The following is a 27,250-nucleotide window of genomic DNA, read 5'->3' as shown; positions in this document are numbered from 1 at the left end:
ACATTTAAACAATGATAATAAATGATCGATGTTTTTGTATTGCCTGTGTTTGATATCACAGCAGCTGTGTGTTAGTGTCTCTGTGAACTCTGTTGTCCTGCTAAAGTTTGGGTACCACCGCTGCTGACGGCTGATGACGGCTGTCAGATCTGACTCCTATTGTTCTCCGACGCAGCTGCCTGACTCACAGTGTGTGTGCGTGCGTGTGTATGTGTGTGTGCGTGTGTATGTGCAGTCAGTTTAGTCAAACTGCTGATCACAGGCCTGATATAAACTGCCAAACCAGGGGCTGAAGATCCAACCAGGCCGAGGCCGAGCTCGATCACCAAAACACGGCCTGCCCTCTTCCACCAACACCGGCATCATGTCTGGGCCAAAAACGCTCCGTGATGGCCACTAACTGTTATGCAAAAAAAACAAACAAACAAACACGAAAACAAAAAAACAACAACAAACTACTTGAGCTCACCCACCTGATTGAGTTCATTCTCGGCCGCGATCCTCAGATTGGGGTCGATGGTCCCCTTCAGAGCCTGGATGATCCGGTTGGGATCCATGTGTGTTCACTTCCACGGTTCCTTCTCTGTTTTTAACACATACATGTAGCGCTAGCTAACGTCTGTGCCCCGGAGTCAGCCAAGCGTTATTAGGCTCCGCATCCACTGTCTGGGGCCCGGACGGGCTCGAACCTCCGACACTTACTTCCACAACTTCCGGTCACTTCATTCAAAATAAAAGCCTCGTTTAGCGGCAGCGGTTGCGCGTGCGTTTCAGGCAGCGTCAGCGCGTGTTTATCTTGACGGCACCGCCGCTGTTGTTTCGGTCAAACTGCGAGCAGCTTGACGGAGGAGGAGAACCGTCGCTGGCCCTGCCCCGCTCTGCCGCCAACCAGCTGTCGGTGGACGTAAAGCAAGGTAAACAACCGCTTTACGGTCCGCTCGTCTTCTTCGTCTCCGCGGTGGAGCGGCGGAGCTGCTGGTGCTGCTGCCGCCAGGCTGCTAGGCTGCTGCTGCTAGGCTGCCAGTGCGAGAACCGACTCTGTCCTCTCTCTTCCAGCTGTCCCCCTCCATGAGGACCTGGAGACATCTCAATATGACAAGTTCTCCAGTGCTAATATGAGCTGCCTCACAATAAGCAGCTCCATACCAACCCCCTCCACTCCAGTCAACATGCTGGGTTATAGTTTGTTGCCTGTTTGCAGCTGGAATCTAATGCAGTCTTACAGCTTAGTGTGTGCTTTTCCAGATTTTATGTCAGATTCATTCTAATTAGAAATAAAAATAAGTAAATAAAAGAGGTTTCTGTGTGCACTGAAATTAACACAACAGTTGAGAAATCCTGGTGGCATGGCTATGGTGACCCCCTGACCAACACAGCAGGTCAATTTTTCAAATGTCCAGTGAGGAGATGTCTCTCCCCGAGTCCAGGCAATTGACTAAGACTTCATTCTGCTTGGTGTTGAGACATGGTCACTGACAGAGAGAGTGGCTGGCAGACATGCCGCAGTTAAGGAGAGAAGGAAGTTTTAAGAATAGGCATAGTTGTTTGTTAACCTACTGGATTGTTTAGTTCTTGATGGACTATTCTAATAAAGAGCTGACTGAGACAGAACTGGTAGGAGGATCATCCATTATTACTTTTTATTGGATACAATTTTATTAGTATTAGTAGTAGTAGTAGTAGTAGTAGTAGTAGTCAGCAAGTAAAATTATCTGTTGTTTAACCTGTAGTGTTTGATACGCCTTGTAGTGCAGGTTGACAGCAGAGACAGTGATCCTGCCCATCGTTGTCCATCATTGGCGGTGATGATCCAATTGATATAATATATGTAGCACTACTGTGATTTGTAAATTTTAATGTAATTTAATCATCCACCCCTGTGGTACTGAACTGTTACTAGTGATCCCACATGTTATTAGATCAGTGTTTTTAACGTTAACATGCTGAACTAAGATGTATCTGCAGAACATATTTTTTAAAAAGAAAAACAAATAGGGGGGGGAAAAATAGCACATCACAGGAATTCAGTCATTTCTGTTGGCTGTGTAGTTTCATGGTAATAATCTTGGGAACATGTTTGACACCAATTAATAAACACTGTTCATGAGTTTGGCAATGTTAGCACTTGACATTAGATCTACAGCCATGGTAGTAGCTGTGAGACAGTCTGTCCTGTTTGTTTTATGGAAAATTGTAATAAAAGCTCATTATTATGGGTTAGTTTTTCCACCATGTGCCGTTAAGGCTGCAAAGTTGGACCCCACATGGTGTTGCATCAAGACTGGATAGACAAATGGAGTAAGTACATTCAATTAATGTCAAGTTACATCTGTAAGGACAGGACAAATAAAGATGTAGCACCCCAACTTAACTGCTTATTATTTTTATTTTACGTTAGGCACATCAAGGGACCACTTCCGTGTCTCCACAGTAGTCTGTTAGTGCAACAATTTGGCCTTAAAGTGTTTGACACCTTACCCACCACCCAGAACACAATCCTTCCTTCCTCAGATTCACATCCACATACAGCGAGGCGAGACTGAATGCATAGGAAACCCAGCATCAAGCAAAGTGCTGATAGTCAATTATAAATTCATCCAGCAAAAGTCAGCCATTCATTCAGTTCATTAGCCATTTAACATCTGGTCAGACATCCAAAGCCATTCAGAAAAAACAAAAGGCACAAATTCAAAACATTGCATCAGAATTCTCACTGAAATCAGTGACCTGTGGGCCAAACAGCTGATGTGCTACAGGATGATTACAGCAAGATAATGTGATCGAGGCCCCGGTTGTACTAGTATCACAGTCACATTGAGCACCGCCATCGCGAACTACACATTGATGGGGATTCCGGTACATTTTGGTACGTTTGTCGAGTAATCACAATCCCCATTTCAAATGATGGTTGTGAATACAGATCATACCATTTGGCCGCCAATACACCTCATGTTATGAATGGGCTTTTAATGGTGAAAATGACACTTGCATGCAGCCTGACCACAACACTTAAATGTCAGTTTTATCACCAGTCAGTGCAAAGCAAACAGTCCACACATTGGGAGAAGAGGGCCCTCAGCTCAGTCCTGGTACAGCAGGAAACCCGAAAAGGTGCTGTACTTCCAGGTGCTGCCGTAGATGGCGCCCCGATGCAACCGGAGCCACACCTGATCTCCCTGGAAGAGAGGCAGAATGGCGTGGTTGCTGGCCGTCTCGTGATCCGGGGCTCCGTCGTTGGCGTACGCTGACACCATCACGTCCTCGTTGCGCATGAGGTTGATGTAGAGCGGCACGTTGATGGCGAGCTTCAGGATGTGGAAGATGAAGACGTAGGTGCCGCTGGCCGGGCAGGTGAAGCGGCCGATGTGGGTGTCGTACATCTCCCCCAGGTTGCTGTGCAGCTGATCGAACACGATGGGCTGGTCCAGGTTGCCCGGGGCGAAGTTGGCCGTGCGGGAGGCGGTGAAGGCCACTCGCAGAGGCTGGGTGAGCGGGTAGAGCTGCATGGGAAGCAGGGTGGTGTGGTGGTGGCCGTGGGGGGTGAGCGGGACCTCCAAGGTGGACACGGACAGCGAATCTCCAGAGTCCACTATTGTGAAGGTTCCCTCCCGGTCCGGGCTGCTCACCTGGGAAGAGTCACTCCAGCCTGCTGAAGAGTCCAGGCCAAAAAAATGTTGGGTGTAATGATACAGGAGTTGGTTTGTTTACCCCTTTGCTGTGTTCACATCTACCCAAAATATTCACATCAATCCTAGGGGGAATTGTATGGCCCGTATTCCTAAAGATTCTAAGAATCCTCTCAGAGAGCTCCTAACTTAACCTAAAGATTCCTAGCAAGGAGTCTTTGCTTAGGAGTGATTTCAGAACATTCTTAGGAGTTTCTGTCCATTCCTTGCTCGGAGGTCTCTATCTTAGTGAGGAGGTGTGGTTGACCCCCGTTGCTAGGTATGAGTCATCATTTCAAAAGCTGTGATTGGTTGATCCTAAAAGCTAGATAAAAAATTTACTTTTTGTGATAATGGGCAAAGGATGGTAGCCAGGCTAGCGCCGCCTACTGGTTCCGGCAAATTTCATTTGCCTCAACAATGTAGTCAGGACACTAGCAATGCGTTTCGGTTTGCTCCGTCCGCCAGAGCGGACGGACCAATCAGCGAACAGACGGGTAAGTGAAGGCGATGACGTTGAACTCAAACGCTCAAGATTAACCTATGAGCTTAACCGGTGTATAGCACACGTGACCACCAAGCAGCAGCGATTAGTTGAAGCAAATGTAAGCAACCGCCTCCCGGAAGCAAACGAATCCCTATGGCTGGTGTTCAGACGCTTTTTGAAATGTAATGAAATAAGCGGCTGATGCATCAGGCTAAAAGGATGGACCCTCTAATCGATAAACTTAAACATAGAATCTAATCTTATGAAGACTGTGTAATTGTAAATAATATTTCACATAAAAGAAAATATCTGTTAAATGAAATGAAAAGTAAGCAATACTTACTTACTACAATAAAAATTATCCTACAAAATGTGTGAAAACTTAGGCCCACTTGTACAGTATTCACAGTGATAGTTATATTTATTTGCTTATATTAATTGCCATGCTGGTAATTTTTGCACTTTCAACTTTCCACATTTCAACTCAATTTGGGCTCAGCTTTCATCAGTGTCTGTGATTGCTGACCGGCCTTGGCGGCCTATAAGAAGTGTTGGTTGGCTTTCAAATCCACCACAAACCAGTGAACAGCAATGGAGAAGAAAAGAACAAGGAAACCCAACTGGACAGAGGAACAGTGTTTGCTTCTGGCTCAAAAAATGTTTTGAGAGGTAAATTTGGCCATCCGCCATTTTGTCCTCTGCTTAGGGAACTCCTAAGCCGCTTAAAAGTCCTCTTCCCTGCTCTTAACAGATCTCACCTTAGGAGCTCTCTTAAGAGCTAGGATTCTTTAGGAATAGCTTTTATCTTTACTAGGATCTACTCTTCACTTTTAGTGGAAATTCTAAGAAAACATCATGATTCTGAGAATTTTCTTAGAATTTGGCCACTAGGAGCAACTCTTTGCACTAAGAATCTTTAGGAATACGGCCACAGATCTTGATCCAACACAAGTTCAAGAAGTACTCTCCAAGCTTGACCTGAATCTCTACCATAGCCAGGAAGAGCGGGATGTGGTGGAGCTATAACAATTGCAAGTTGACAGCAGTCGTAGTCGTATCAATATTTTTTAATGACACCCATCCCATCAGTGACCATCCTTAGGGAAGAATTCAAGTCAGATCATTGCTGCTGGCTGAAGTTCTTCTCAAAAGGGATTGATTACAGTTTGGATTCTTAAGAGTTAGAGCTTGTGTTCTTACCACTGGAGTTATGCCTCCCACCTCCACGTCTGTAGCCATGTTGGTATCCAGAGTCCTAAGAAAACATGTGCGGTCAAAGCAGAAAAACAGCACAAGGATGAAAGTAAGTATTCAGTTTTTTGGCTTAAAGTCTAATAGGTTAAAACTCCAGATACTGGTGCAATAAGTAGCAAACAGCTAAACAGTAAATGATACCATCAAATAATTGGATGGTTTTGGTGTTTCCATGTTTGGCATCTGTGGGTTGTTATGTCTACAAAAGATGATCATGGCTCCCCCCTCTGGATCATCTTTAAGGGAACTATAGATATGTTGGATGTCCCAATGCAAGTCTCAAATCATCCCGTAGAGTTAAATATTTACATTCCATTGCCAGTCTTTCTACACAGTGAGCAATGTTCTCAATGTATCCAAAATGATAGCTTCATATTCTAGACACAGTATTTCCTATGTCCTGCCGCTAATAACACCACTAGAAAGGGATTTTCTTACTCTGGTCGTGTAGAGGAGAGCACCAGCGTCCCTGGTATGAGTCTGGGGGATGTAGGGTCCTCCTGGGGAGCAGAGATCAGTGTTTAAGCCTCAGACCTGCTTCAACCTGCGACTACCCTGCAACACCTGACCCCAAGGTACCAAGCAAAAAAACAAAACAAAAAAAAAAAGGGAGGGAAATAAGGAGTGCTGAAAACCGAAAAGAAATAGGAAAGCTGAGGATAGATACCTCGATGCCAACCGGAAGAGCGAAAAGGTTGTGCCAGTCCCTTGCCGCCACGTGCCATACCTCTGACAGATCCTCTGGTGTAGTACGGCTGGCCAGAGCGACTCACGTTTCCACCTGACTGGCCGGGGGAAAGGAAGATCTGCCCACCATTTCCCACCGTGTAATCTGACTGGTACCCTGGTGAGACGATGCAGCACAAAGTGGGTCTCTGGTGACCACTCACCTCCAGAGGGTCGAGAGTTTAGGAACACAAACATTTGTTCAACATACCAGGTTGAGATTCGTCTTCTGAAGGAGCAAACTCAGGTGGTGTTTGGGTACTGGCAGTACTGTACCTGGGCTCAGAGAAAACTGGGGATTCTGGTTTGTAGTTGAGGTCCCCGTTCTGGGGTAAGGACGTATTCACCTTGAAGACCTGCAGAGAATGGAAAATGGTCTTGGACCTGGATCGAGATCATTGTCCCATAATGCATCTTGATAGAGAATGTAATTCGAGTCAAAAATGAGCACAGATGTCTGTAATTCCACAAAATGTCACTGAGAAAATGGCAAGTTCACAGTCCAACCAATAGACCAGCATTGCTTTAAAGGGATAGTTCAACATTTTTGGCAAATTCACCTACTGCCATAATCCCTATAGTCATAGAGGTAGGTTCATTACCTTTAATTATTGGTGCATGTTGTTTTGAGATCCGTGGGGCAGAGACGTGAGCTACTCAGCGAACACAATAGAGGTGAATGGTACAGGTCCCCTGTCCCTCAAAACTCATCAACTACACATTCCAACAATGCCAAAACACTCTTGTGGAGAAGCTGACGTTCACCTACATGGCCCATTGCCATAGGGATTATGGAAATAGGCGAATTTGCCAAAATGTTGAACCACCCCTTTAAGGTCTCCTCAGCAACAGCCTATGAGGTGCAAGACAAGGGTCATATGACCAAAGTGTGGTCACTAAGCTAAGTTTTCGCAAGCTCCAACACTGGCTCCAACTACTTTCACCTAATGCCCAGTACACACTGTGCGATTTTGGGCCGTCGCAGACGAAAGACGACCATCGTAGGAGAATCGTGGCGAAATCTTTCGTCGTGGCTCTAAATCTGCCGTCTTACGTCTCACTGTGAGGCAGGTTCTGGGACAGCCGTAGCCTCGCATCACCAGGCTCTTCAGACAAGCGAAGAGTCTGGTGTCTGTTTACTCCGAATTTCGTCTGCATTCTGGTTCCCGTCTGTAGCGGATACCGAAATCACCAAAATAAAAGTGTTCACCAACATAAAACTTATAAAATAGACATTAACTTGCAATACAATAAAAGCAAAATGTTAACTTAATGGCTCTGGGACTTTTTTGTAAATTATATTCCTTAAATTAAAGAGTTTCACTGCATTTTATTAGCTTGGTGCTTTTATTTTGACGGAAAGGCCTGTGTCTCTCGCCCTGGTTCTGTTTCCTACCAAAACAGCGAGTCAACGGCCCCAGACTAGGACGGCCGTGTTCAGCGTCTTGCAACCAAAGACAACCTGCGATTCAATTCTGACGGTGTCAGAAAACTGCTACGACCTACGTCTACTAATCAGCTGATGGACGTCTATCAGTTTTACTATGGTGGCACTGGCACAGATGATGATAGGGATGAGCAATGATTTCGGAGTAAATAGTCATTCAATTAAAAAAAATGTATAGTATGTCGTCTTGTCTGGAAAAGTGTAAATGTTCCCTTTTACTGTCGCAGAAGGAGGAGGAACATGGACAGATTCATCAGAAAAGTTGTCCAAAAAAAAAGAAAAGAAACTCAAAGTGCGCACTGTGATGAGAAGCGGTAGCCTACCGGAGAACATTGACGTTTACGCCGGGGGAGGTGACTTCATCCTCATTTAGATAGCCCTCATTATGTGACGATACCGCTGTGATGTCCGGTACCAATACAGGTCGTGATTTCATTTTTAAATAACGGACAGCGATAAATGACAATTGGTCCTCTGGTGCAGATGACAGACACACGTGTGTGTGTGAAGGGGGGGTAAAATCACACAGTGTATAGAGGCCATAAGGCCATGTAGCATAGGCAAACCAATGATAGCATGTAGCCCAAGTCTAAGATAGGAAACTAATTCATGACAGTGTTGTAGTTGGGTTTTATGCCCAAATCGCCATAACCTTCACTAAAAGACTGACATGTAGTTAAGACTTACTGACTGGATGTTCTGGAACTGTGCAGAGGTGAGAGTTCTCCTGGTAGGGGTTGGAGCGAAAGACTGTCCCTGAGGGGGGGTAGAGGTGCAAGATCCCATCCCATTACATGGCGACTGTTTCCCTGACTCAGTTACCGGCGTCTGGAAGACAGGAAGATAATTATATAAAAATCAAATCTATGAATTGGCAGAAGCCTCGTTTTTGCTAACGAATGTCCATTTACACGAGGACGGCTCTTCTCCTCCAGGCCGACAGAGATGGTCGACTCCCTGCGGTAGAGTGGCGGCGAGGGAAATGCCTTTCTCTCAGCCAACTGAAGTGGCTCCTGCAGAGAGCAGACAACTTAAACAGCCACTTAAAGCTGTGGGATTTTAGAAAAATATATGTCATCTCTAGTAGTCAGTGTGCTGCGTCTTACATGAGGTAGGTCCTTAGAGGAAAGCTCCAGGTCACAGGTCTCCAGGCACTGATCCCCAGCGCTCAGACTGGCTTTACGCTCCATCAGTCTGGCAGGCAGTGGGGTGGACTGAGAAGGGGGAGGGGGAGGGAGAAGAAGGCAGTGATGATAAGTCAGAGAGATTTTCATTTACATGACAACTGACTTTAGAGATTTAAAAATAAAAAAATAAAAATGCTTACATGCATCACTTTGGGAAGGACATCAACTGGGCTTCTCAGGTCAGTCTGAGCTGAAGAGAGACAACTGAAACTGAATCACCAAACTGTAATCACTGTAAATTAAACAGTACAACATTTGAAAAATCCTAAATTATACTGGCTTAAAAGTCAAACTTTCAACAGCATTTGGCTGCCAGACATGAGTGGTCTTGTGGCTAAATTAAGTGTTAAATATCCAGTGAGGGGTTGTGAGATTGGAAGAATTCTTCCAGCTTTGCAGCCACACAGTTTCAGAGAACCATCCATCAAGACAAGGAGTTGAGGTATTGTATCAGCCAAAATAATTTAGAATTTGGCATTTAAGATTTTTCCAGGAGGACATCTCATGATGCTGTTTGACGGTTGCTGTTTAGAGGGTAATATCTGTACAATCAATTACCAAAGACACACACACACACACATTCTGTCATTTAAATCATTTTAAATAAAAACTCTGGTTAACCTGCACCTCACATCTACCCATTTTGGATATTTTGAAAATCACCTCATAAGCTTTAACATCAAAGCAATCCCAACCCCCCAGTTACCATTTCCCCCATTGTCACAGAGATTGATCTAAGTGTTAATTCCCACAAACAACCTGCATTCACTGATGAAAACAGTGTAACACAAGTTAAAGCTACAGTATAAGCCAGTCAGTGGACGTTAAATTGGGATCGTTTTGCTTTTTTTTTTTTTACCCCCCTCAGCTTCCAAGTTACCCAGAGGAGAGGGACATCCAGAGGACCGCCTCGTCAGTCCAGGGTGGCCGTTGGTGGGGGACCTCTCACCATCAAGAAGAGAGTCCTGCACAGGACAGGATCATTTGAAAACTCTGTTTGTCACTTCTGGCACAGCAGATTAAATACCTGATGCCATGCTTTAACCATGGGAGTGAAGGTGGAGAGGAAAGTGTGATACTACATAATGCACTTTGGTTTGCAAACAGCCAAATTCCACCTGCATGAAACTGAAGGCGATGTGGAATTTTGGCATCAGGTCCTCCAGGTGCTGCTTCCTCAGGACGGGGTCTTTGGGTAAGGTGGACAGGGAGTTGGTAACCTCCACGGGGATGTCCATGTGTAGTGCCTGTTAGGAGGAGGAGTCACAGGAGGGAGACTGTGCAGATTGTTCACAACAGACACAGGAGGGAGACTGTGCAGATTGTTCACAACAGACACAACACAACATCTCAAAACCAGCAGTTGTGCACTCACCTGGGCATTTTCCTCTCCTTTGGCTTTTCTCTCCTTTCTCTGGGAAAACAATCATATGGTCAGTATTCTACTGAGACCACTGGACCAGAGGACACATACATCATTACCAAGCAAGACTTTGAAAGGCTACTTCAGACAGACCAACATGGGGCACACCAAAACTGGGCTTTAGAATAAGTGAGCGAAACACAGTGGGTCGTATTTGATGGCTACAGACATGCAGGGTCCATCCATCGCCATCCGTCAGAGAACACAGCAGCATTGAAGAAAATTAACAAATAGGGCACAAGACCATTCAATATTCTGTTAAACTCCATCTCCTGTCTTATTGTGTCCTGTCTTAGAAATATCCCTGAGAACAGTTAAATGGCCAGTGGGAGTGTATATTTAAAGCAGAAGTAAGCGATCCGGTCGTTTTGGCTAATGCTGCGTTCCAGGCAGGCTTTTGAAACCGTAAGTTACAGCTTCAAGTCACGACTTAGTAGCGTTCCAGGCAAACCATAACTCGTGTTTTTTCGACCTGTTGCCTGTGAAAGTCAGTATAGCGGCCACTCGTGTTTTCCCGACCCGTGAACTCGTACCAGATCGAACTGGTACGACTTCACAGGTCGGAAAAACACGAGTTACGGGTTGCCTTGAACGCACCATAACTTCTTGTCAGCCGATGGAGTTAACAGCCCTCGTCATGGATTTATTGGTCCTCGTCCCTACGTCACCACATTCACGCGCATCCCTTGGCTGCACACACAGAGAGGACCGCCCCTTTATGCCGTTCTCTCTCCTCATTGGATAAAATTTGTAGGATACAAGAAAAGTTTTCTCCTCAGCTTACAGCAGAGCAGAGTGACTGACAGACCCGTGTTTCGGACCAAACACTCTATGTAAGTGATTGCCGTCGGAAGATATAACTATTTAAGACTTATTAACACAAACATTCCGCTTACTTCTGCTTTAACAATATTTTGACAATAATCTACAAAAACAACATAAAATACATTGGAATAATTAGGAAACATTTATTTTTGATTTATTCCCAATTCATATTACATTGTTGGTGAGATGACGTCCCTTATTAAATCTGTGACAAGGATACCCTCTCTGTCCAAACGATATCGTTTGATCAACTGTTCATCATCAAACAAACCTAGAAAGTCAATAAAAAACATGCATGGAGTGCTGCATGGGTATCAGTTATCTTTGTCTTTGTCTCTTGTCTCTATTGTCTACTCTGAGTGCCTCAGTTCCCGCTACCACAAAGCTAGAAAGTCCTTCCAGGTTCACGCACGCATCTCTCTCGCCTCAGCGCCATCCTCTACTGGCTACGCCGAACCATTAAGGACACCTCTTGAGGTTTCTTAAATTTCTGTAGGAGTAGGAGTGATTCTTAGACTTGAGAAAGTTTAAGAAAGTTTGAGAGCAGGACTAAATTCCACAAATTCTCAGCACTTGAGACTAAAACGGCACTCGAAGACGCTTGATAAATACAGCCCCTGATATGTAGCAAAGTTTTTTGGAGATTTCTCATAATGTAGTAAGTTTTTGTGACTAATGCTTTGTCACATTTGTGTCGATTAAACTTATTTCATAATACACATTTGATTATGATGTGTTAAATTTGATTTAGAACGATCGGCCTGAGAAGTCCGTTCTAGTTTATGACTTGCATTTTATTGCATCTCCTTTGTAATTCATCTCGTGAAGCTGTTGTAAACTAATGAAAGTGGTATTAATTTTTATTCTAAAAAAGGAGGACGTGTTGTACTCAATGCAAGTGCTTTTATTACTCTTTTAATGCAACCACTAGGAGTCACCAAAGGATATAGTAAAAACAAGCCCATTCATCTATACACACACACTCTAAAAACCACTGTGTTATTCATTAAAGGTGCATTCACAGCTAGGCAGTGCAAAGCCTTGATGACACTCACCTGTTTGCAGCCTGCAGACTGTTTCTTGGCGGCAGCTGGGACTTTGGGGATGAACGTGGCGGCTCCTCTCCACGGTTTGAGGACTGCGGCCTGGGGCGAGGCGGGTCCATCCGGGAACTCCATGTCCCAGCAGTCGGGCGGCTCCCGCTCCCTCATGCCCTGGAAGTCCTCCTTCCAGTTCTGGGTGGGAGGAGTCTCCATGTCAGTCAGGTACAGTCTGTTGAAAAACTGCCATATCACCAACAGAGCATCAGTGGATCTTGAAGCATGCTCCAACACTCACACACAACTTAAACAGTACGCCGGTCTTACCTCCTTCTTAGAAGGTTCATTTGGTTTGGACTTCGATATGGCTGTGGCAAGAAAGAAAGTATTGAGTCTTAATTCACCATTTTCAGAAGTAAATTAAAGTGAACACAATGTTAAAGGGATAGTTCACCCAAAATTCAAATTTCACTCATTATCTACTCACCCTCATGTCAACTAAGAGCTGTGAGAATTTTCAGAGTCCTCCGTGCCTTCTCTGAGTTACGGGGGGGTCCGCGCAGCAGTATTTGTCCATATAATGGTTGTCAATGGATACCACTTTTCTTCGTCCAAAAAGACACACCAAAAAACATCCAAATACCTCCATACTGCTCATCTGTAATGTTCCTCTTGTACTGAAGCCCCAACATGAGAAATTGTTCCGAAAAAAAATTAAATAAGTCTATATTTTAAGCTTGTTTGTAGCGGAAGCTACCAGTGTCTCGGTTCTAGGCCTGGGACGATAATCAATAAATCAATTAATCACACGATAAAGGAAAATGAACTCGATCATTTTTCCGGTCTCGATATATCGCCATGTGCATGCGCACGTGTTTTCCTGGTCTCTGGCCTCCAACCGGGCTGGATGACAAGAGGCTTCACTCTGTGCATCGGTCTCAGCACCTGGGCCGTTTGTTTCATAGCAGAATGAAAGGAGTGAACCCTCTTTTCAGTCATCCAGGATCTTTGTTTCCCAGAATGCATTTGGCAGCAACCGGCAGCGCTAGCTGTAAAGCTAAGCAGCTAAAGCTATTTTACTGTAATTCCCGCTGCAGCGCTATTAAAGCAGAAGTAAGTGGTCCGGTCATTTTCGCTAATGCTGCGTTCCAGGCAGGCTTTTGAAATCGTAAATTACAGCTTCAAGTCACAACTTTGTAACGTTTCAGGCAACCCACTCGTGTTTTTCCGACCTGTTTAACCTGTGAAAGTCACTATAACGGCCACTCTCTAACTTCCGACCGGTGAACTCGTACCAGATCGAACTGGTACGACTTCACGTCGGAAAAATACGAGTTTCCTTGAACGCACCATAACAGTCCTCGTCCCTACGTCGCCACATTCACGGCGTTCCTTGGCTGCACACACAGCCCTGCATGCCGTTCTCTCTCCTCATTGGATAAAAACTGTAGGATACGATAAATGTTTTCTCCTCGGCCCAGAGCAGAGCAGAGTGACTGACAGACCCGTGTTTCAGTCCAAACACTCCATGTAAGTGATTGCTGTCGGAAGATATAACTATTTAAGACTTATATTAACACAAATATATCACTTACTTCTGCTTTAACACGTCACTTTTTAAAGTTTTAATATTTTTTCATGCGAGAAAGTCACAGTTTAGAGCCCCAGTCTGTGGTCAGTTTATCCACATATCGCCTGTTAGGAGATTTCCTCCAACGTTTTTGGAGCTAATGTGGTAGCAGCGAGCAGAAGGAGCGGGGTTTCCCACAGTCTGCAGCCGTCTGCAGCAGCTCACGGGCCGGTTAACCTCCGTTATTGGGGGAGAAAACGACTAAGAAAACTTATCAGCAGGTTTTTAGAGGTTTACCACCGGCTGGTTTAATACTTTTTTAGGAGATAAATGCTAGTCTCATTGATTAAATCTTACATCTGTGGAAGTCACATTAGTTTGTTTGAATGAAAAGTGGAGATTCAGGTGTATAACTTTATTGGACAGAAGAGCTGCACTGCACTGTTTATTATTTTTTGTTTATTTTTTTTTTTTAGGATAGTAGCTATATAGGTTCTTGTCATTCCAATTAAAATGGTTAAAAAAAAATACTCATGAGAAATAAAAGTTTATCGCATTTAAAAGGGTCTACTTGCATTATTATGAAATATTATTATTATATTAGTGGTTAATTTGTTCTAAAAAAAGTGTCAATTATCGTTTATCGTCAATAATTTGTGGGACAATATATCGTCCATCAAAATTTATTATCGTCCCAGGCCTACTCCGGTTCACTGCTCTTCCTGTGTCAGTGCAAACCTCTCGTGATTTGCACTGACCGGCGGAACAGTTTCTCATGTCGGGCTTCAATACAAGAGGGACATTACAGACGAGCAGTATGGAGGTATTTGGATGTTTTTTGGTGTGTCTTTTTGGACGAAGAAAAGTGGTATCCATTCACAACCATTATATGGACAAATACTGCTGCTCGAGTAGATAATGAGTGAAATTTGAATTTTGGGTGAACTATCCCTTTAAGTGTAAGCATTATTGTCTTACTGCTGTGGCTAGTGGAGGTCAGCAGCACCTCTGGAGTCTTGTTGGGTGGAGGTGGAAGACAACTGAAGTACTTGCAGTTCAACAGCCTGGTGAGCTCCTCTTTTAACGCCTTAACTGAACAAAAAAGGACAAAATTACATCCAACTGATCAAAAAGTTCAGTTTTAGCCACAAACACCTGAAATAGCTCAACTTCCATGAATCCACTTACATGCAATCCATGCAATACAAATAAGCATGAACTCACCGCACCATTACGGCATTTAACCCATAAGGACCCACGGTGACACGGGTGTCACACCGCCTTCAAGTGTCCTGGAAAGCCCCTTACACATATTTATGTTGAACTTTTAAATCATGAAGTCCCTAAGTGACATCTACTCAACATCCTGGTGCAGTCACATGACTCTCTGTGAATCTCTCTATCTATGACAACATTTCCAAGATGGTGGCCAGCAGAGTTGGCACATTTCACAGAGGCCGCTACTTTTAAAAAGCTTGCTTTCTGTCAATAAAATAAGCCACCACCCATTTCACAATGCAAATCCTTTTATAACATGTCCCTTGTTGTATTTAATCTGTTCTGACCTCATTTTTTGAAGAAACTCATATAAAACAACTTAAGAAAATATTGCTGTGACATATACGTCACATCGGGTCTTAGCCTTAAAAAAGTCAGGAAAAATACCATGTGACGCCTATGTCACAATCAGAAAAATGGGAAAGAACTGCTCAATTAAATTAGGTGATTCAGGTATTTTGAATTAATATACTCTATGTTGTTCAATTTAAAACATAATTTAAAAATGTTAACATAAAAATAATGTCAAATTCAATCAATATTTAATAAAATGATATATCAGTCCGGAAATTGAACCACAGATTTAGCAGAGACACTCTTCTCAGTAAATGAACAAGATTTTAGTATCCCATGCTGGTCCCATATTAATGTAATTATGCTTTTTTGCTGTATTTTCTGTAACAAAATAGGATACAGTGTTCAGGATGTACTGACGACCATCAGACGTGCAATAGATGTTGTATACAGAACAACAAATACAGCAAAGAAGAATGAGAGTTTACATAAGAAAATATTAGGAAACAAATAAGAAAAGTTAACACAGTCAAACAGTCATGAACCAGGTTTGAGACAAGGGTTCTGGACTGCTGTACTGATGGGAGAGAGGGTCCCATGTGGTGCACTGTGAGAGAAGGACGTTTTACCCAGCTCAGTTCTGACGAATGGAATATGACCCAACTATCAGTTCTGTGAGTGGGTACCAATGTTTTGTGATTTCATAGTTAATAGAGATGATAAATAAAGAGACAATAACTGTGACAGGGCTTTAAAAATGGATAAAAACCAATGCTGTTGTCCCCTTACTGTCAGAAATGACCAGCCGACATTTTGATAAAGAGTGCCGTGATGAGTATTATATGAATCATTGGAAATGAAATGTAAGGCTGAGTGGTAAACAGCATCCAGTGGAATCAAAGTGGAACTAGCAGCTCTTCCATAGATGTCATCTCCATAGTCTAAAACAGAGAAAAAATAGTGTCTCCAATTTTTTTCCTGTGGTGAGTAGGAAAATGGTGCTTATTTCTGTATAGAAAGCCAAGTATTGTTCTTAGTTTAGCAATGAGGGTGGTGATATGGTGCTTAAAATTAAGACAACTGTCCATCCAGATGCCAAGGTATTTGTAGTTGGAAAGAAAATTGTGGTTGCACAGCTTTTAAGGCTTCAGTAACTGGTTAAAGCCTTCAATATGAGGCAATATTCGCATTTCTATAGTGTTTGCCCTTTTTTGTTGTGAAACTTGTCTTAAAAAGGTGTTAATAGTAACCAGCTAATTTGTAATTTTGATATATGTTATGGAAATGCAAATAAAAGGTCAAATTTGTGTTACAGAGCAAAAGAAAATGTTAAGCCCATTTATTTTCAAGTGAAAATTTAAGATACCAAAAACGCCCGATGTGACATATATGCAACATTCCAGATCTCTGACAATAGGTGGCGCTATTTCAAAAAAAACTTCAAAAATGTGTTCCATGCATTCCACTTGGTCTGTGTTTCACCCCACTTAATTTTCCTTCAAGGATAAATGGGTCTGGGTTCTTATGGGTTAATTCAGCATTTAGATATCAATTATATTTACTTCAAGAAATGTAGCAATTATATTTACTTCCAAGAGTTTTCAGAGGGATAATTCTAACTTAAGTTTTATATGCGATTATTAAAATGCCTTATGTCTCTTAGCAACTGTCAATTTAAGGCTTAAACTCCTGGAAAGACCTCACACAGTAGCCTACAGTAATACGACTTTATTAAAGACCTTGGCAGGGTCGCAAAGACGTATTTTGCTTAACATTTTCCCAGTATGTAATTCACTGCTCGGCTGCAATAAAAAAAGAAAAGGTAAATCTGAGTGTGACTGTGCCACATCAGCATCATCACTAATGCTGTCATACTTTAAAGTCTAGTGTAAGGATTTCTGCCACAGTGTCACCAACTTCCCCCCAAAGAAGGTGCACAGATACGGGAAATGTTCCTGATGAAAGCCACACAAGCTGAAAAGTGTAGGTCCAACAATAAGCTCGTTCTTTATACTTTAAATATTGAGCAAGTTTTGATGGCTCATGCCTTTATATGAACATGCACGTTCGTCACTTAGACTGCGCACAAAATAAAAGCATCAAAATAAAAGCATGTATTCAGACAAATATGAACAAGAATTCATGAACACACTCACATGTGGATCCAGCCACTGGTTTGTCTTTTCCCTCAAGCAGGTCCAGGTAGACCAGCGCCGCCTCCTCCATCTGCTCCGCTAAACTACAACACAGTGACGAGAAGACGGCACCAAGGAGCCGACAATGTGCTTTAACGTGCAACTCAGCTTTGGAGATCAACAGTATAGATATTTTTGAACTTGACCTACCAAACACTTTGTTAAACTACCAAAAAAATCCCCATAAATAGAGACATGCAAAGTCACCATTACAGCACATCTACACAGAAACCTTTGTCATACTGAACACACATCCTGTGTAGACAATGTAACAAAACTTTAATGTTTCCATACACATCTATCATGCTATTTAGCATGTTAGCTTGGATGTGTCACATCCATGTCAGTCTGCCCCAGGGCAGCTGAGCTGTGGCTACAGATGTAGCACCACCACTGGTGTGAATGTGTATGAATGAATAATGGTTTCTGTAATGCGCTTGGGTATCGAGTATTGATAAAAGCACTATATAAATGTAAGCCTTTTTTATTTGATTATTATTATTGTTATTGTTGTTGTTATTATTATTATTATTATTATTATTATTATTATTATTATTATTATTATTGCTACTGTGATGTTTGATTTTCCTTTGTTGCACACTGGACTATGCTTACTTAAACCACTTAGCAACCATTTAGTTAGCCTCATCTTAATCACTCAGGATGCAGGACCTAAAGTCAAAAGATGCCAAACAATATAAATATACAGTAAGACATGGCAATGCAAATTGTTGGTGATTGAAATAAGAAATCACTAGCTGTCACTAGCTGCACCCACTGTTCTTCTGACTGCTCACATTGGCTGTATCTGGATTCCAAGCTGAGATGGAACAGTAACGGAGACATTGGCGCAGAACAAATGTTGCTTTGTTATTTACTATTGTGCCGAGATGGAGGCCTTTCAGCCTTCGCTTTTGCAAGTTTGATTGTTCATAGCATCAACCGCCATTATCTAATATATGAAAGGGTGGAGTGTGTATGGGTACTGAGAGCTGGAGAAGACAAGGTTGGACATGTACTGAAATCCCAGTAACTGTGGTCCAGAAAAGTCAGGGGCTGTCCAGAAATATCTGCACCTGGTGACGCAAGTGCTGAGTCACCGTACTCATCAATAACCCCATGAATTCACTGGAGATGTGAGGGACATGTCCTGTGACCAGGCAGAAACATCAGGACGTTGCTGCAGGTTATTAACATTATTTTCAGTTACCAGTTTTCATTGTTGGTCTGGAAGCTAATCTATCAGAAACCACCCAATATAATCTATAATAAAAACAAAATATGACATTTAAGCCTGAACTGCTCACTGACCCACTGGTGGATGAAGATACTGCCCCATCAATATTAGATAGTATCATAACCAGTTGATACAGCACTGTATGGAAGAACAAACTGATGACCCTAACACCAGAGTACAAGCTTGTCACATTATAAATTAAATTAGAAATCTTGTAATATATTGATAAAATACAGGTGTCCACCAGCAGCGGATGTACCGGTAACACTTTTCAACCTTTAGTGTAGATAGGAAGTTAAAAGTAGGACCCACTGCCTTGTTGCAGAAGCACACAACATCGACACTGCTCACTAGGACCTCAACCTGGCAAAGGACTCTCATACAGTGAGTACAAACACTGATTGTTGAAGATGCACTATCCCAGCTCAGATAATCTGCCCTGTCCCTCGTCACACATGACTGCTTCCCCATTCACTTCAACACTGTTGTCAAATCACACCATTATCATAAGACTAATGACTCCATTATCATAAGACTAATGACCGACAACACTGAAACAGCCAACAGGGAGATTGATCATTGACTTCCATAATAACTTGGACCTCACCATAAAAACAAGAGATGGGAGGCTGATGGATCCAGATGCATCGAGTGTTCTGCCTTCAGAGTGTTTCAAGTTTATGAGGGTCTACACATCTGTTTCCAGGTGTGAAGGGCACAGCAGAGACTTAAAGGGATAGTTCAACATTTTGGCAAATTGGCCCCATTGCCGTAATCCCTAAATTAGGAGTAGGTTCGTTACCTTTAATTGTCGGTGCAAGCTATTTTTAGAACGGTGGAGCAGAGCCGCGAGCTGCTCAGAGGTCCACTACGAAGGCTAATGGGATTTTTTTGGTTTCCCTCAAAGTCATCAAATACACAATCCAACGACTCCAAAACGCTCTGGTGGACAAGTTGTGACCTGCACATTCACCACGCTATGAGATAATAACAGAACGTTACGAGACAGAGTTGTTTTAGAGGTAAATTCATGCAAAACTGCTGATGCGCGTTCCCATCGGTGGCAGCTTTTCGGCAAGCAGTCTCTGCATTTGCTTCCTAAACAACACCGTGACCCTTCATGACACCGATGACACTCACCTCAGGCGGTTGTCCCTCTTGACTCCGAGCAGGGCGGCCAGCTGACTCAGGCTGTGCAGCTGCTGGGCCGGGACGTGTGGCGCCTGGTTGTGGCCGGCCAGCAGGTCCGTCCTGACGTGCTCCTGCTGCAGGCTGTGAAGGAGATGCTGAACCTGGAGCACCGTGCTCAGGCGCCTCCTCTCCACCTCCACCTTCGCCACCTGCTCCTTTTTCACCGCCTTCTTCTGGGCTCTCAGCAGCTGCAGGGAAACAGAGCGATGAGTAAATCAGGAAGACATCATTAGTTTCAGGCTTCAACTTCTAATTGCAGTATTCTGGAAGCTTAGCATCAGCTGTTGGATGCTGGCAAGTTTTCAAATTTCTGCAGTGTCATTTTTTACAGTTATCAATATTTTGCATAATTTTCTGTACTGAATGAACATAAAAAGAGAAAAGGAATAGTTCATTATGGGAAATTGGCCCTTAAGTAGTTTGAAGTATGCTTGTGTAAGTGCATCAGCTATGGACTAATACAGTCATGGAGTTGATCAGCTTACCATAAAGACTGGAGACAGTTACACTGCAAAAACTCAAATATCTTACCAATAATATTTGTCTTATTTCTAGTCAAAACAAATCTCATTATACTTAAAATAAGACACGTCACATAAAAGCAGCTTGTTTTTAGACACTTTTTTACTTATTTCAAGCATATTTTCAATTGAAATAAGTAGAAAAATCCGATAGTGGAGCAAGTTTTTCTTCCTTATTACAAGCACTGGCAGATTTTTCTACTTATTTCAAGTGAGAATGTGTTTGAAACAAGTGAAAATTATCTAAAAACAAGTTTTTAGATTTTTAGGTGATGAGTCTTATTTTAAGTGGAAAAGGATGAGTTTTGACTAGAAATGAGACATGTTGACAAGAAATAAAACAAATATTCTTGGAAAGATTTTGAGTTTTTGCAGTGTAGTTATGGGTGACTTGTCTTAATATCAAGAAGCTTAATTGTGCATTGCATGATTCAAATTTATATAATAATAAAAAAAAAAGAGACAAAGCAGAGTTAGTTCCAATTACAACGATTTTCAAGTGGGCAGTTTCTAATGGTGTTCTGGTTCATATTCATGTATATACACTAAGATATAGTGGAGGTTTAGTTTAGACATTTCAATTCCTGCTGGCCAACAGCAGCATTTTAAATTGAACAATCCAACAGAAGCAGCAGAGGCTAATGAGGCTTCCACAATGAAATGATTTTGTATTCAAGCATGCAACTTTGATGAGCTCGACACAGTCTCCCTTCCAACAGGAACCTGTACATCCTGAACACAGGATTGTACGGTCCTTTTCTATGGAGTGACACCTCCAACCTCTACCCCACCACTCAATTGTTTTATTTTCCTTCAGCAGGAAGACAAGTAACTGCATATATCAAAAACATACCATCCAGACATGCGTGACAGAATTCAGACTACATCCATCCATGTTTTACCTCAGCCCACGTGGAGGTGCTACTAATGTTTACCATCGATTACTCTAATGATGACCTTGTTTCTCATTAGAGAATCGAGACTAGGTCAAAACCTGCTTGGCTGGACCACATCACAGGCCATTTGCATTCTGCCTGGTGTCAGCTGGTTTCAGCCCTTTATCCGTCTGCTTCCCTCCTGCCCTCTGTGCTCACATGTACAGTATTTTAATACAGCTGAATCCCCAGTAAAGCTGTTCTCATTTACACACGTTTTGGTTTCTCTAGTCAGAGAGCAGGACAACAGTAAAGCAGTGCTGGTTCATTTGTAGTTTTTAACAGGTTATGTTTCATGCAATTCAAAGCTGCTGCTAAAATCTTGATTTTACATCCGACAAAACCACCATAACAACACAGATTGTCCTCTGACTTTAGCCATAAGTAAAATTGTAATTGTAAAATGACTGCTCAGAGGGACAAAAAGAAAAAAAAAAAAAGGTAAAATATGACTTATAAGAGACAGAATTTCCTTTACAATAAGGAACTCCTGAACTTGGCTGTTATACAACTTCCCTGCTGGAAATGAAACTAGTATCAGTGGCCATATGTAAAAAATGAAACATAAGCAAACCATAAGCAGGATATTAAATAAACTGCATTCCTCCTTGGGAGAGACAAGCAGAGAAGGAATCTGAAGTTAATAAAAATGAAGTTATGTCATCACAGACGTGTAGCTCAGCCCGGTGCAGCCGCCTTAATCTTACAAGGTTTTAAAAGTCATGTGACGGGGCGACGTTCTGCAGCACCAGCAGAAGTTGGACAGAATTTCTAACCAGCATGCATCACATTAAATCAGCACCGATTTGTCAGGGCATTAAGTTGAAGATACCCAAAGATCTGTTTAAAGAGCTGGGCCCCATTCAGCCAAGAAAAAAAATGTTTCTAATATACAAGGAAATGGTTCTTACAAGCACTACAACTCAAGATCTTTTCATAGTGCACTTCAGAGCTTAAAAGGGATATTTTAACATTTTGGCAAATTCGCCCATTGCCATAATCCCTATAGTCCTAGGAGTAGGTTTGTTACCTTTAGGGGGAATTGCCGTTTTTTACAATCTGGACCTTATTTCTAGCATAAAATACGATCATTTACTCACCCAGATAACTTTAGTGTCATTACGAGTCGTTCAACGAAATTAGATCCAGCCAAGAGCCGTGTATATCCATATAATGCGAGTCTATAGGACAGCGGAATGCAGCCTCTAAATAACACATTATCTGCAGCGAAACTCGTTCATTTCACCAATATTTAGTTATGATAGGCTAGTGCTATTCCCCTCCGAGTCTGGGGTGACCTGTTATCAACATCCGGGGTCTGGAGGTTGACCTACTAACCTCTGACCTGGATGATGTCATCTCTGAGCGCCACAAATAAGGTCCAGATTGTAAAAAACAGCAATTCCCCTTTAATTGTCAGTGCAAGCTACTTTTAGAATGGCGGGACAGAGATGTGAGCTGCATGTCACAACTTGTCCACAAGAGCGTTGGAGTTGTTGGGTTGTGTATTTGATGAGTTTGATGAGGGAAAGGTGGAAATACTGCACGCCGTGCAGAGCTCAAGGCTCTGCCCCGCCGATCTCAAAACAGCATGCGCCGACATTTAAAGGTAACCGACTGCTAAAACTATAGGGATTATGGCAATAGGCGGATTTGCCAAAATGTTGAAATATCCATTTAAGCAATTTACAGTAGCATCACATCGAAGCAACAACAGCAAAGCCTGACAAATAACTCGTAGCCAAATAACAAGTTATTTGTCTGCTTTAAACTGATCATCTCATCAAAATGGCTGCCAATTGACTTTTTTAATTAAGCCCTATCTGCAAACCTAGAGTCAAAACACACACAAAAAAAACTATACTACCTTTCAAAAGATTTTATACATGCATGTCCAACTAAGCACGTGACAACCACAAAATGGAGACATATGCACTTTCATTTTCTCTATTTGCCAGCTGTGAGATAAAGGCAAGGCAATTTTATTTGTATAGCCCATTTTTACAAACAGTTCGTCTCAAGGGGCTTTACATGGCATCATAACAACATCCTGAGGAAAAACTCCATGGAAAACCCTTTTAACAGGGAAAAATCGGAGAAACCTCAGGGTGAGCAACAGAGGAGGGATCCCTCACCCAGGACGGACAGACGTGCAATAGATGTTGTTACAGACAAGAAGCTGGCTACATGACATCCTCAAACTATACACGACATGTCACCACAGCCCAGACAAACAAAAACCAAAAACCGTCCCATCACCAAAGACTCTTACACTCTCGGTCAGGCCGTCCAGGGTTTTGTGGAGTTCCCGTGCAAAATCCAGGTTATGCGTCACCTCGTCGTACTTTTCCACAGCTGTCTGGAAAAAAAAGAGGTATGGGCAGAAACCTTAAGCACAGACCCGTGACATGATAAAATACATTTATGAGATCATATCTATACATCACCATCACATCTTACCATCTGATCCTTGTTGAGCGCCTGGCCCTGGTTCAGCCTCTTCTTGTAGTCTTCCAGTTTCAGCTGTGGACACACAACAAACATCACATGTAATAGAGACATGAAAGCTATTTTTAGCGAGGCTGATCAACAGCATATTTTGGTTATGGTTTGCGTTGTAATGTTAATTTTGTGAAGCATAAGTTATTTCTTGAGTATAAAGAAAAATGGGCTAATGATATCTGGTTTAAACCAAAGCTCAGAACTTATTGCCAGTTGAAAAATGTATAATGTTCAGAACCTTATGTAACTTTGCCATTGGATAGATCCAAGAGACCTTTATGTGCCCAGTTGGGGCTGGGATTGTCCCTCTGGCAATAGAAGTAGGTCGGTTTAACTCAGTACCTGAGGAGGAAAGACTATGCACATTATGTAATCTAAATGTAATCGAGGATGAACTGCATATTGTGTTTCATTGTCCGTTATATGACAAAGCCAGGCAGTTTTTGTTTCAGAAAATGCAAAATGTGAAACCTGAGTTGTTTTGGGTTGATGAGGTAAAGTTGGAATGGTTCTTCAGAAAAGAAGTCTTTACTATAGCTACTTTCATAGAAAGTGCCTGGTCAAAAAGAAAAAGTGAATTACTTATGTGAATTCCATGTGGTTTTTGTTGTTTTGTCTGTGCTCTGATGATTTTGTTTGTTGTCTAAATATGAAATTTGTCTTGTAAGCCCTTATAGGCTGGGCGCCTTAATTGGTGCATGACACTTAAATAAATATAAATTCATTCATACATACACACATACATACATAGAGACATGGAGGTTTTCCACCCATCCTACCTTCTTCTTCTCCAAGTTGCGGACTTTGTGCTTGAGACAGATGAGGCCGTCTTCTATGTAGGTGTCATAGCCTTGGTAGGCGGTGGAGACATCCAGGCTGAGCTGGAAGGTGTTGAGCCCGCCAGGCGAGCCCACCTTGGGGCTACCAGCCGTCACCTGGTCCTCCTGCCTCTTGCCACCATCCTCCGAGTGCTCCAGTGGGAGGGTGACATCCAGGATAGGGGAAGGAGATAGCTGCACCATGTTGAGCTCCACACTGAAAAGAAAAGAGAGACACACACTCACATTTCAGCTGTCAAAGAAAATGCAAGCGGCGAGCCCATGCTGTTTCTGTGCCATGCAGCTGCAACAGAGAAAAAAGATGCTGCTGGTGCCAAGCTGAGCGTTTTGAATAGAGAGATGGAGGTGGGACTCAGCCCAGTTTGGGCAGCCGCCAACCCCGTGACACTGCATTTATGCCGGCTATACTGACCAGCATGCTCTCTCTGGATGAATCATGAAAGCAGGAGAAGCAGACGGTATCGGCTCCACCAAAAAACCCTGCGAGAAAAACAGCTGATTTCCTCGCACATTTTCTTTCTTTCTTTTTTTTGCCCTGGATCAAATATCCCCTGGTTGCATGCATCCCCCCTCTCTCCACGACTCCTGTTTATCCCGAGGGTTGGGTGTGGACTAGAATATCAGCAGAATGTCAAGTTAAATAAGAAGTGGAAGAATTGACACGGCAGGAATCATGCTGAAATCAAGCCCTGATGTCATGCAGGCGATTAAAAAAAAAAAAACCCACCCAAACTTTGCTTCAAATATCCTGTGACAAGACAAGACGCACGTTTATGTTGGCTGACTCCAAACTTTTGCTCCATATTTTACTGATTTGGAGTTGAATCGCCACATGCCTCAGCAAATTATTAGTAGAAAAAACAAAATAACGATACGAAGATGAAGAAAACAGCTGACCCACCTCGTGTCTTTTTGGCTCGTGCGCGTTAAATCCTCACAGGCCGGCCGCTGGACATCCGTAAAGCCCCGAAACCAACCGAGCCCCCTTCGGACCGTGATGTTTAGCTCGCAGAGGCCACGCCGGTGTCAGCTCATACCTTTATATACCCACACACAAGCTCCACCGGGGGCGACAACAAGCCACCACATCCGGTTCTAGCACCTGTCTCACTCGCGCGCGCGCACACACACACACACACACACACACCACAATGGTTGATGATAAATTGATGGATAACTGAATATTGATTTTATATTCAGAGTGTGTCTGAGGGGAATTACCCCCATTATCTATCTATCTATCTATCTATCTATCTATCTATCTATCTATCTATCTATCTATCTATCTATCTATCTATCTTGATTTTACATATTTAACCAATCTCTGGCATCACAATACATAGGCTAAGTTGTGTAAAATCATGTGATGAACTTATTATTAATAAGAACTTGTAGGCTAAAGAATTATTTGTAAATCCGTTTGTGATCACATTACAAATTAAAATTTAGCATACATTAAAGTGATAGTTCACCCAAAATTAAAATTTCACTCATTATCTACTCACCCTCATGTCGACTAAGAGCTGTGAGAATTTTCAGAGTCCTCCGTTCCTTCTCTGAGTTACGGGGGGTTTCGCGCAGCAGTGTCCATATAATGGTTGTCAATGGATACCAACTTTCTTCGTCCAGAAAGACACACCAAAAAACATCCAAATACCTCCATACTGCTTGTCTCATGTCAGGGCTTCAATACAGGAGGGACATTACAGACGAGCAGTATGGAGGTATTTGGATGTTTTTTGGTGTGTCTTTTTGGATGAAGAAAGTTGGTATCCATTGACAACCATTATATGGACAAATACTGCTGCACGGACCCCCCCATAACTCAGAGAAGGAACGGAGGACTCTGAAAATTCTCACAGTTCTTAGTCGACATGAGGGTGAGTAGATAATGAGTGAAATTTGAATTTTGGGTGAACTATCCCTTTAACTCCCCTTTTGGATCTTGTTTTGGTCTCCACCATCCTCCACTGGGTGTTCAGCTCCTGAAATGATAAATGCTGCACAATTTGTGTTAGCTGATCCAAATTTGCCCACTTGTTTTTTGGACACTTGGATGTGTTGCAACCATGGGGGTTTACAAGAACTTTTTATTTCTTGACAATGAAGTTGCCTGATACAGCTAAAGACAAACTGTTTGCATGCACCAAAAACCAAAATAATGAGCTGGAAGGACATTTTAAAAAAAGTAAAATTTTCAGTCAAGATGAGCAGCAGATTTCTCATTAAACACAGTCATTTAATTCTTTGATAATGAGATATGAGAGAATCAAATCTTTTTTTTTCAGACATTTTTCTTTCATTACAGTTATGTGTCCTTATTTCTGTCATTGTGCTGAACAACATTACATTTCATTTACCAGGGGAAGGGGCAAGCAAAAGAAAATAAACTATTTAAATGTATAGGCCTATTTAGCCCACCTTCTACACCTCATCTTTGTTCCTGCCTCTCCAAACCTGAGCTAGGTCCACATCTGATCTCCACATTTGTATCTTCACTTATCACAGTGTGCATGCACTTTTAGATGGGCTATTGATCTTTGTTTTTTACTCTTCTTTACCTCGTGCTCTCAAAATATGTCCTGCAGCGCCCTCAGGTGGTGGAGGACTGCTGCAACATTCTGCCAGAGGACA

The 27,250-nt window shown here is 42.5% G+C and overlaps 2 protein-coding genes across 8 annotated transcripts in view; both read right to left on the bottom strand.

Moving 5' to 3' along the window:
* ipo8 (importin 8) overlaps positions 1 to 728 on the bottom strand; it is a 38,070-nt gene extending 37,342 nt beyond the window's left edge. For all 4 annotated transcript variants that reach the window (XM_085768698.1, XM_085768694.1, XM_085768696.1 and 1 more), the window contains exon 1: positions 474 to 728. In XM_085768698.1, coding sequence (XP_085624824.1) covers positions 474 to 557 — 84 coding nt within the window. In that variant the 5' untranslated portion in view covers positions 558 to 728. The remainder of the gene's footprint in view (positions 1 to 473) is intronic.
* A 2,236-nt stretch (positions 729 to 2,964) lies between these two features.
* Positions 2,965 to 25,713, bottom strand: caprin2 (caprin family member 2). 4 transcript variants are annotated; one of them, XM_085768699.1, is made up of 21 exons: positions 25,518 to 25,713; positions 24,557 to 24,812; positions 23,736 to 23,798; positions 23,548 to 23,634; positions 19,769 to 20,007; positions 17,353 to 17,435; positions 14,603 to 14,716; positions 12,382 to 12,422; positions 12,070 to 12,297; positions 10,142 to 10,180; positions 9,885 to 10,013; positions 9,626 to 9,731; positions 8,907 to 8,956; positions 8,686 to 8,793; positions 8,491 to 8,592; positions 8,267 to 8,407; positions 6,344 to 6,488; positions 6,074 to 6,250; positions 5,845 to 5,906; positions 5,353 to 5,407; positions 2,965 to 3,649 (listed from the first exon to the last, which is right to left on the bottom strand). In XM_085768699.1, exons 2-21 carry the CDS (start codon positions 24,797 to 24,799, stop codon positions 3,081 to 3,083), a joined length of 2,781 nt encoding a protein of 926 aa, XP_085624825.1. In that variant the 5' UTR covers positions 24,800 to 24,812; positions 25,518 to 25,713; the 3' UTR covers positions 2,965 to 3,080. The 4 variants fall into 4 exon arrangements, with proteins under 4 accessions (XP_085624825.1, XP_085624827.1, XP_085624826.1 ...); XM_085768701.1 differs by having other exon boundaries at positions 6,134 to 6,250; XM_085768700.1 differs by having other exon boundaries at positions 9,647 to 9,731.
* Between the last annotated feature and the right edge of the window lie 1,537 nt (positions 25,714 to 27,250).

Source organism: Trachurus japonicus, chromosome 23, assembly GCF_045865225.1.
Source record: "Trachurus japonicus isolate A0001 chromosome 23, Traja_1.0".
Classification (NCBI taxonomy): domain Eukaryota; kingdom Metazoa; phylum Chordata; class Actinopteri; order Carangiformes; family Carangidae; genus Trachurus; species Trachurus japonicus.
Note: the sequence above shows the minus strand (reverse complement) of the source record. Positions and strands in the feature narration are given on the sequence as shown.

What these genes read in the sequence shown, in the direction of transcription:
- caprin2 (XM_085768699.1), bottom strand. Translation starts at nt 24,799, where the DNA reads ATGGTGCAGCTATCTCCTTCCCCTATCCTGGATGTCACCCTCCCACTG. An exon ending in AAGGAGAGGAAAATGCCCAG is followed by an intron (nt 10,014 to 10,141) that starts GTGAGTGCACAA and finishes TCCTCCTAACAG; the next exon opens with GCACTACACATGGACATCCC. An exon ending in CTCTCCTCTACACGACCAGA is followed by an intron (nt 5,408 to 5,844) that starts GTAAGAAAATCC and finishes ATGTTTTCTTAG; the next exon opens with GACTCTGGATACCAACATGG.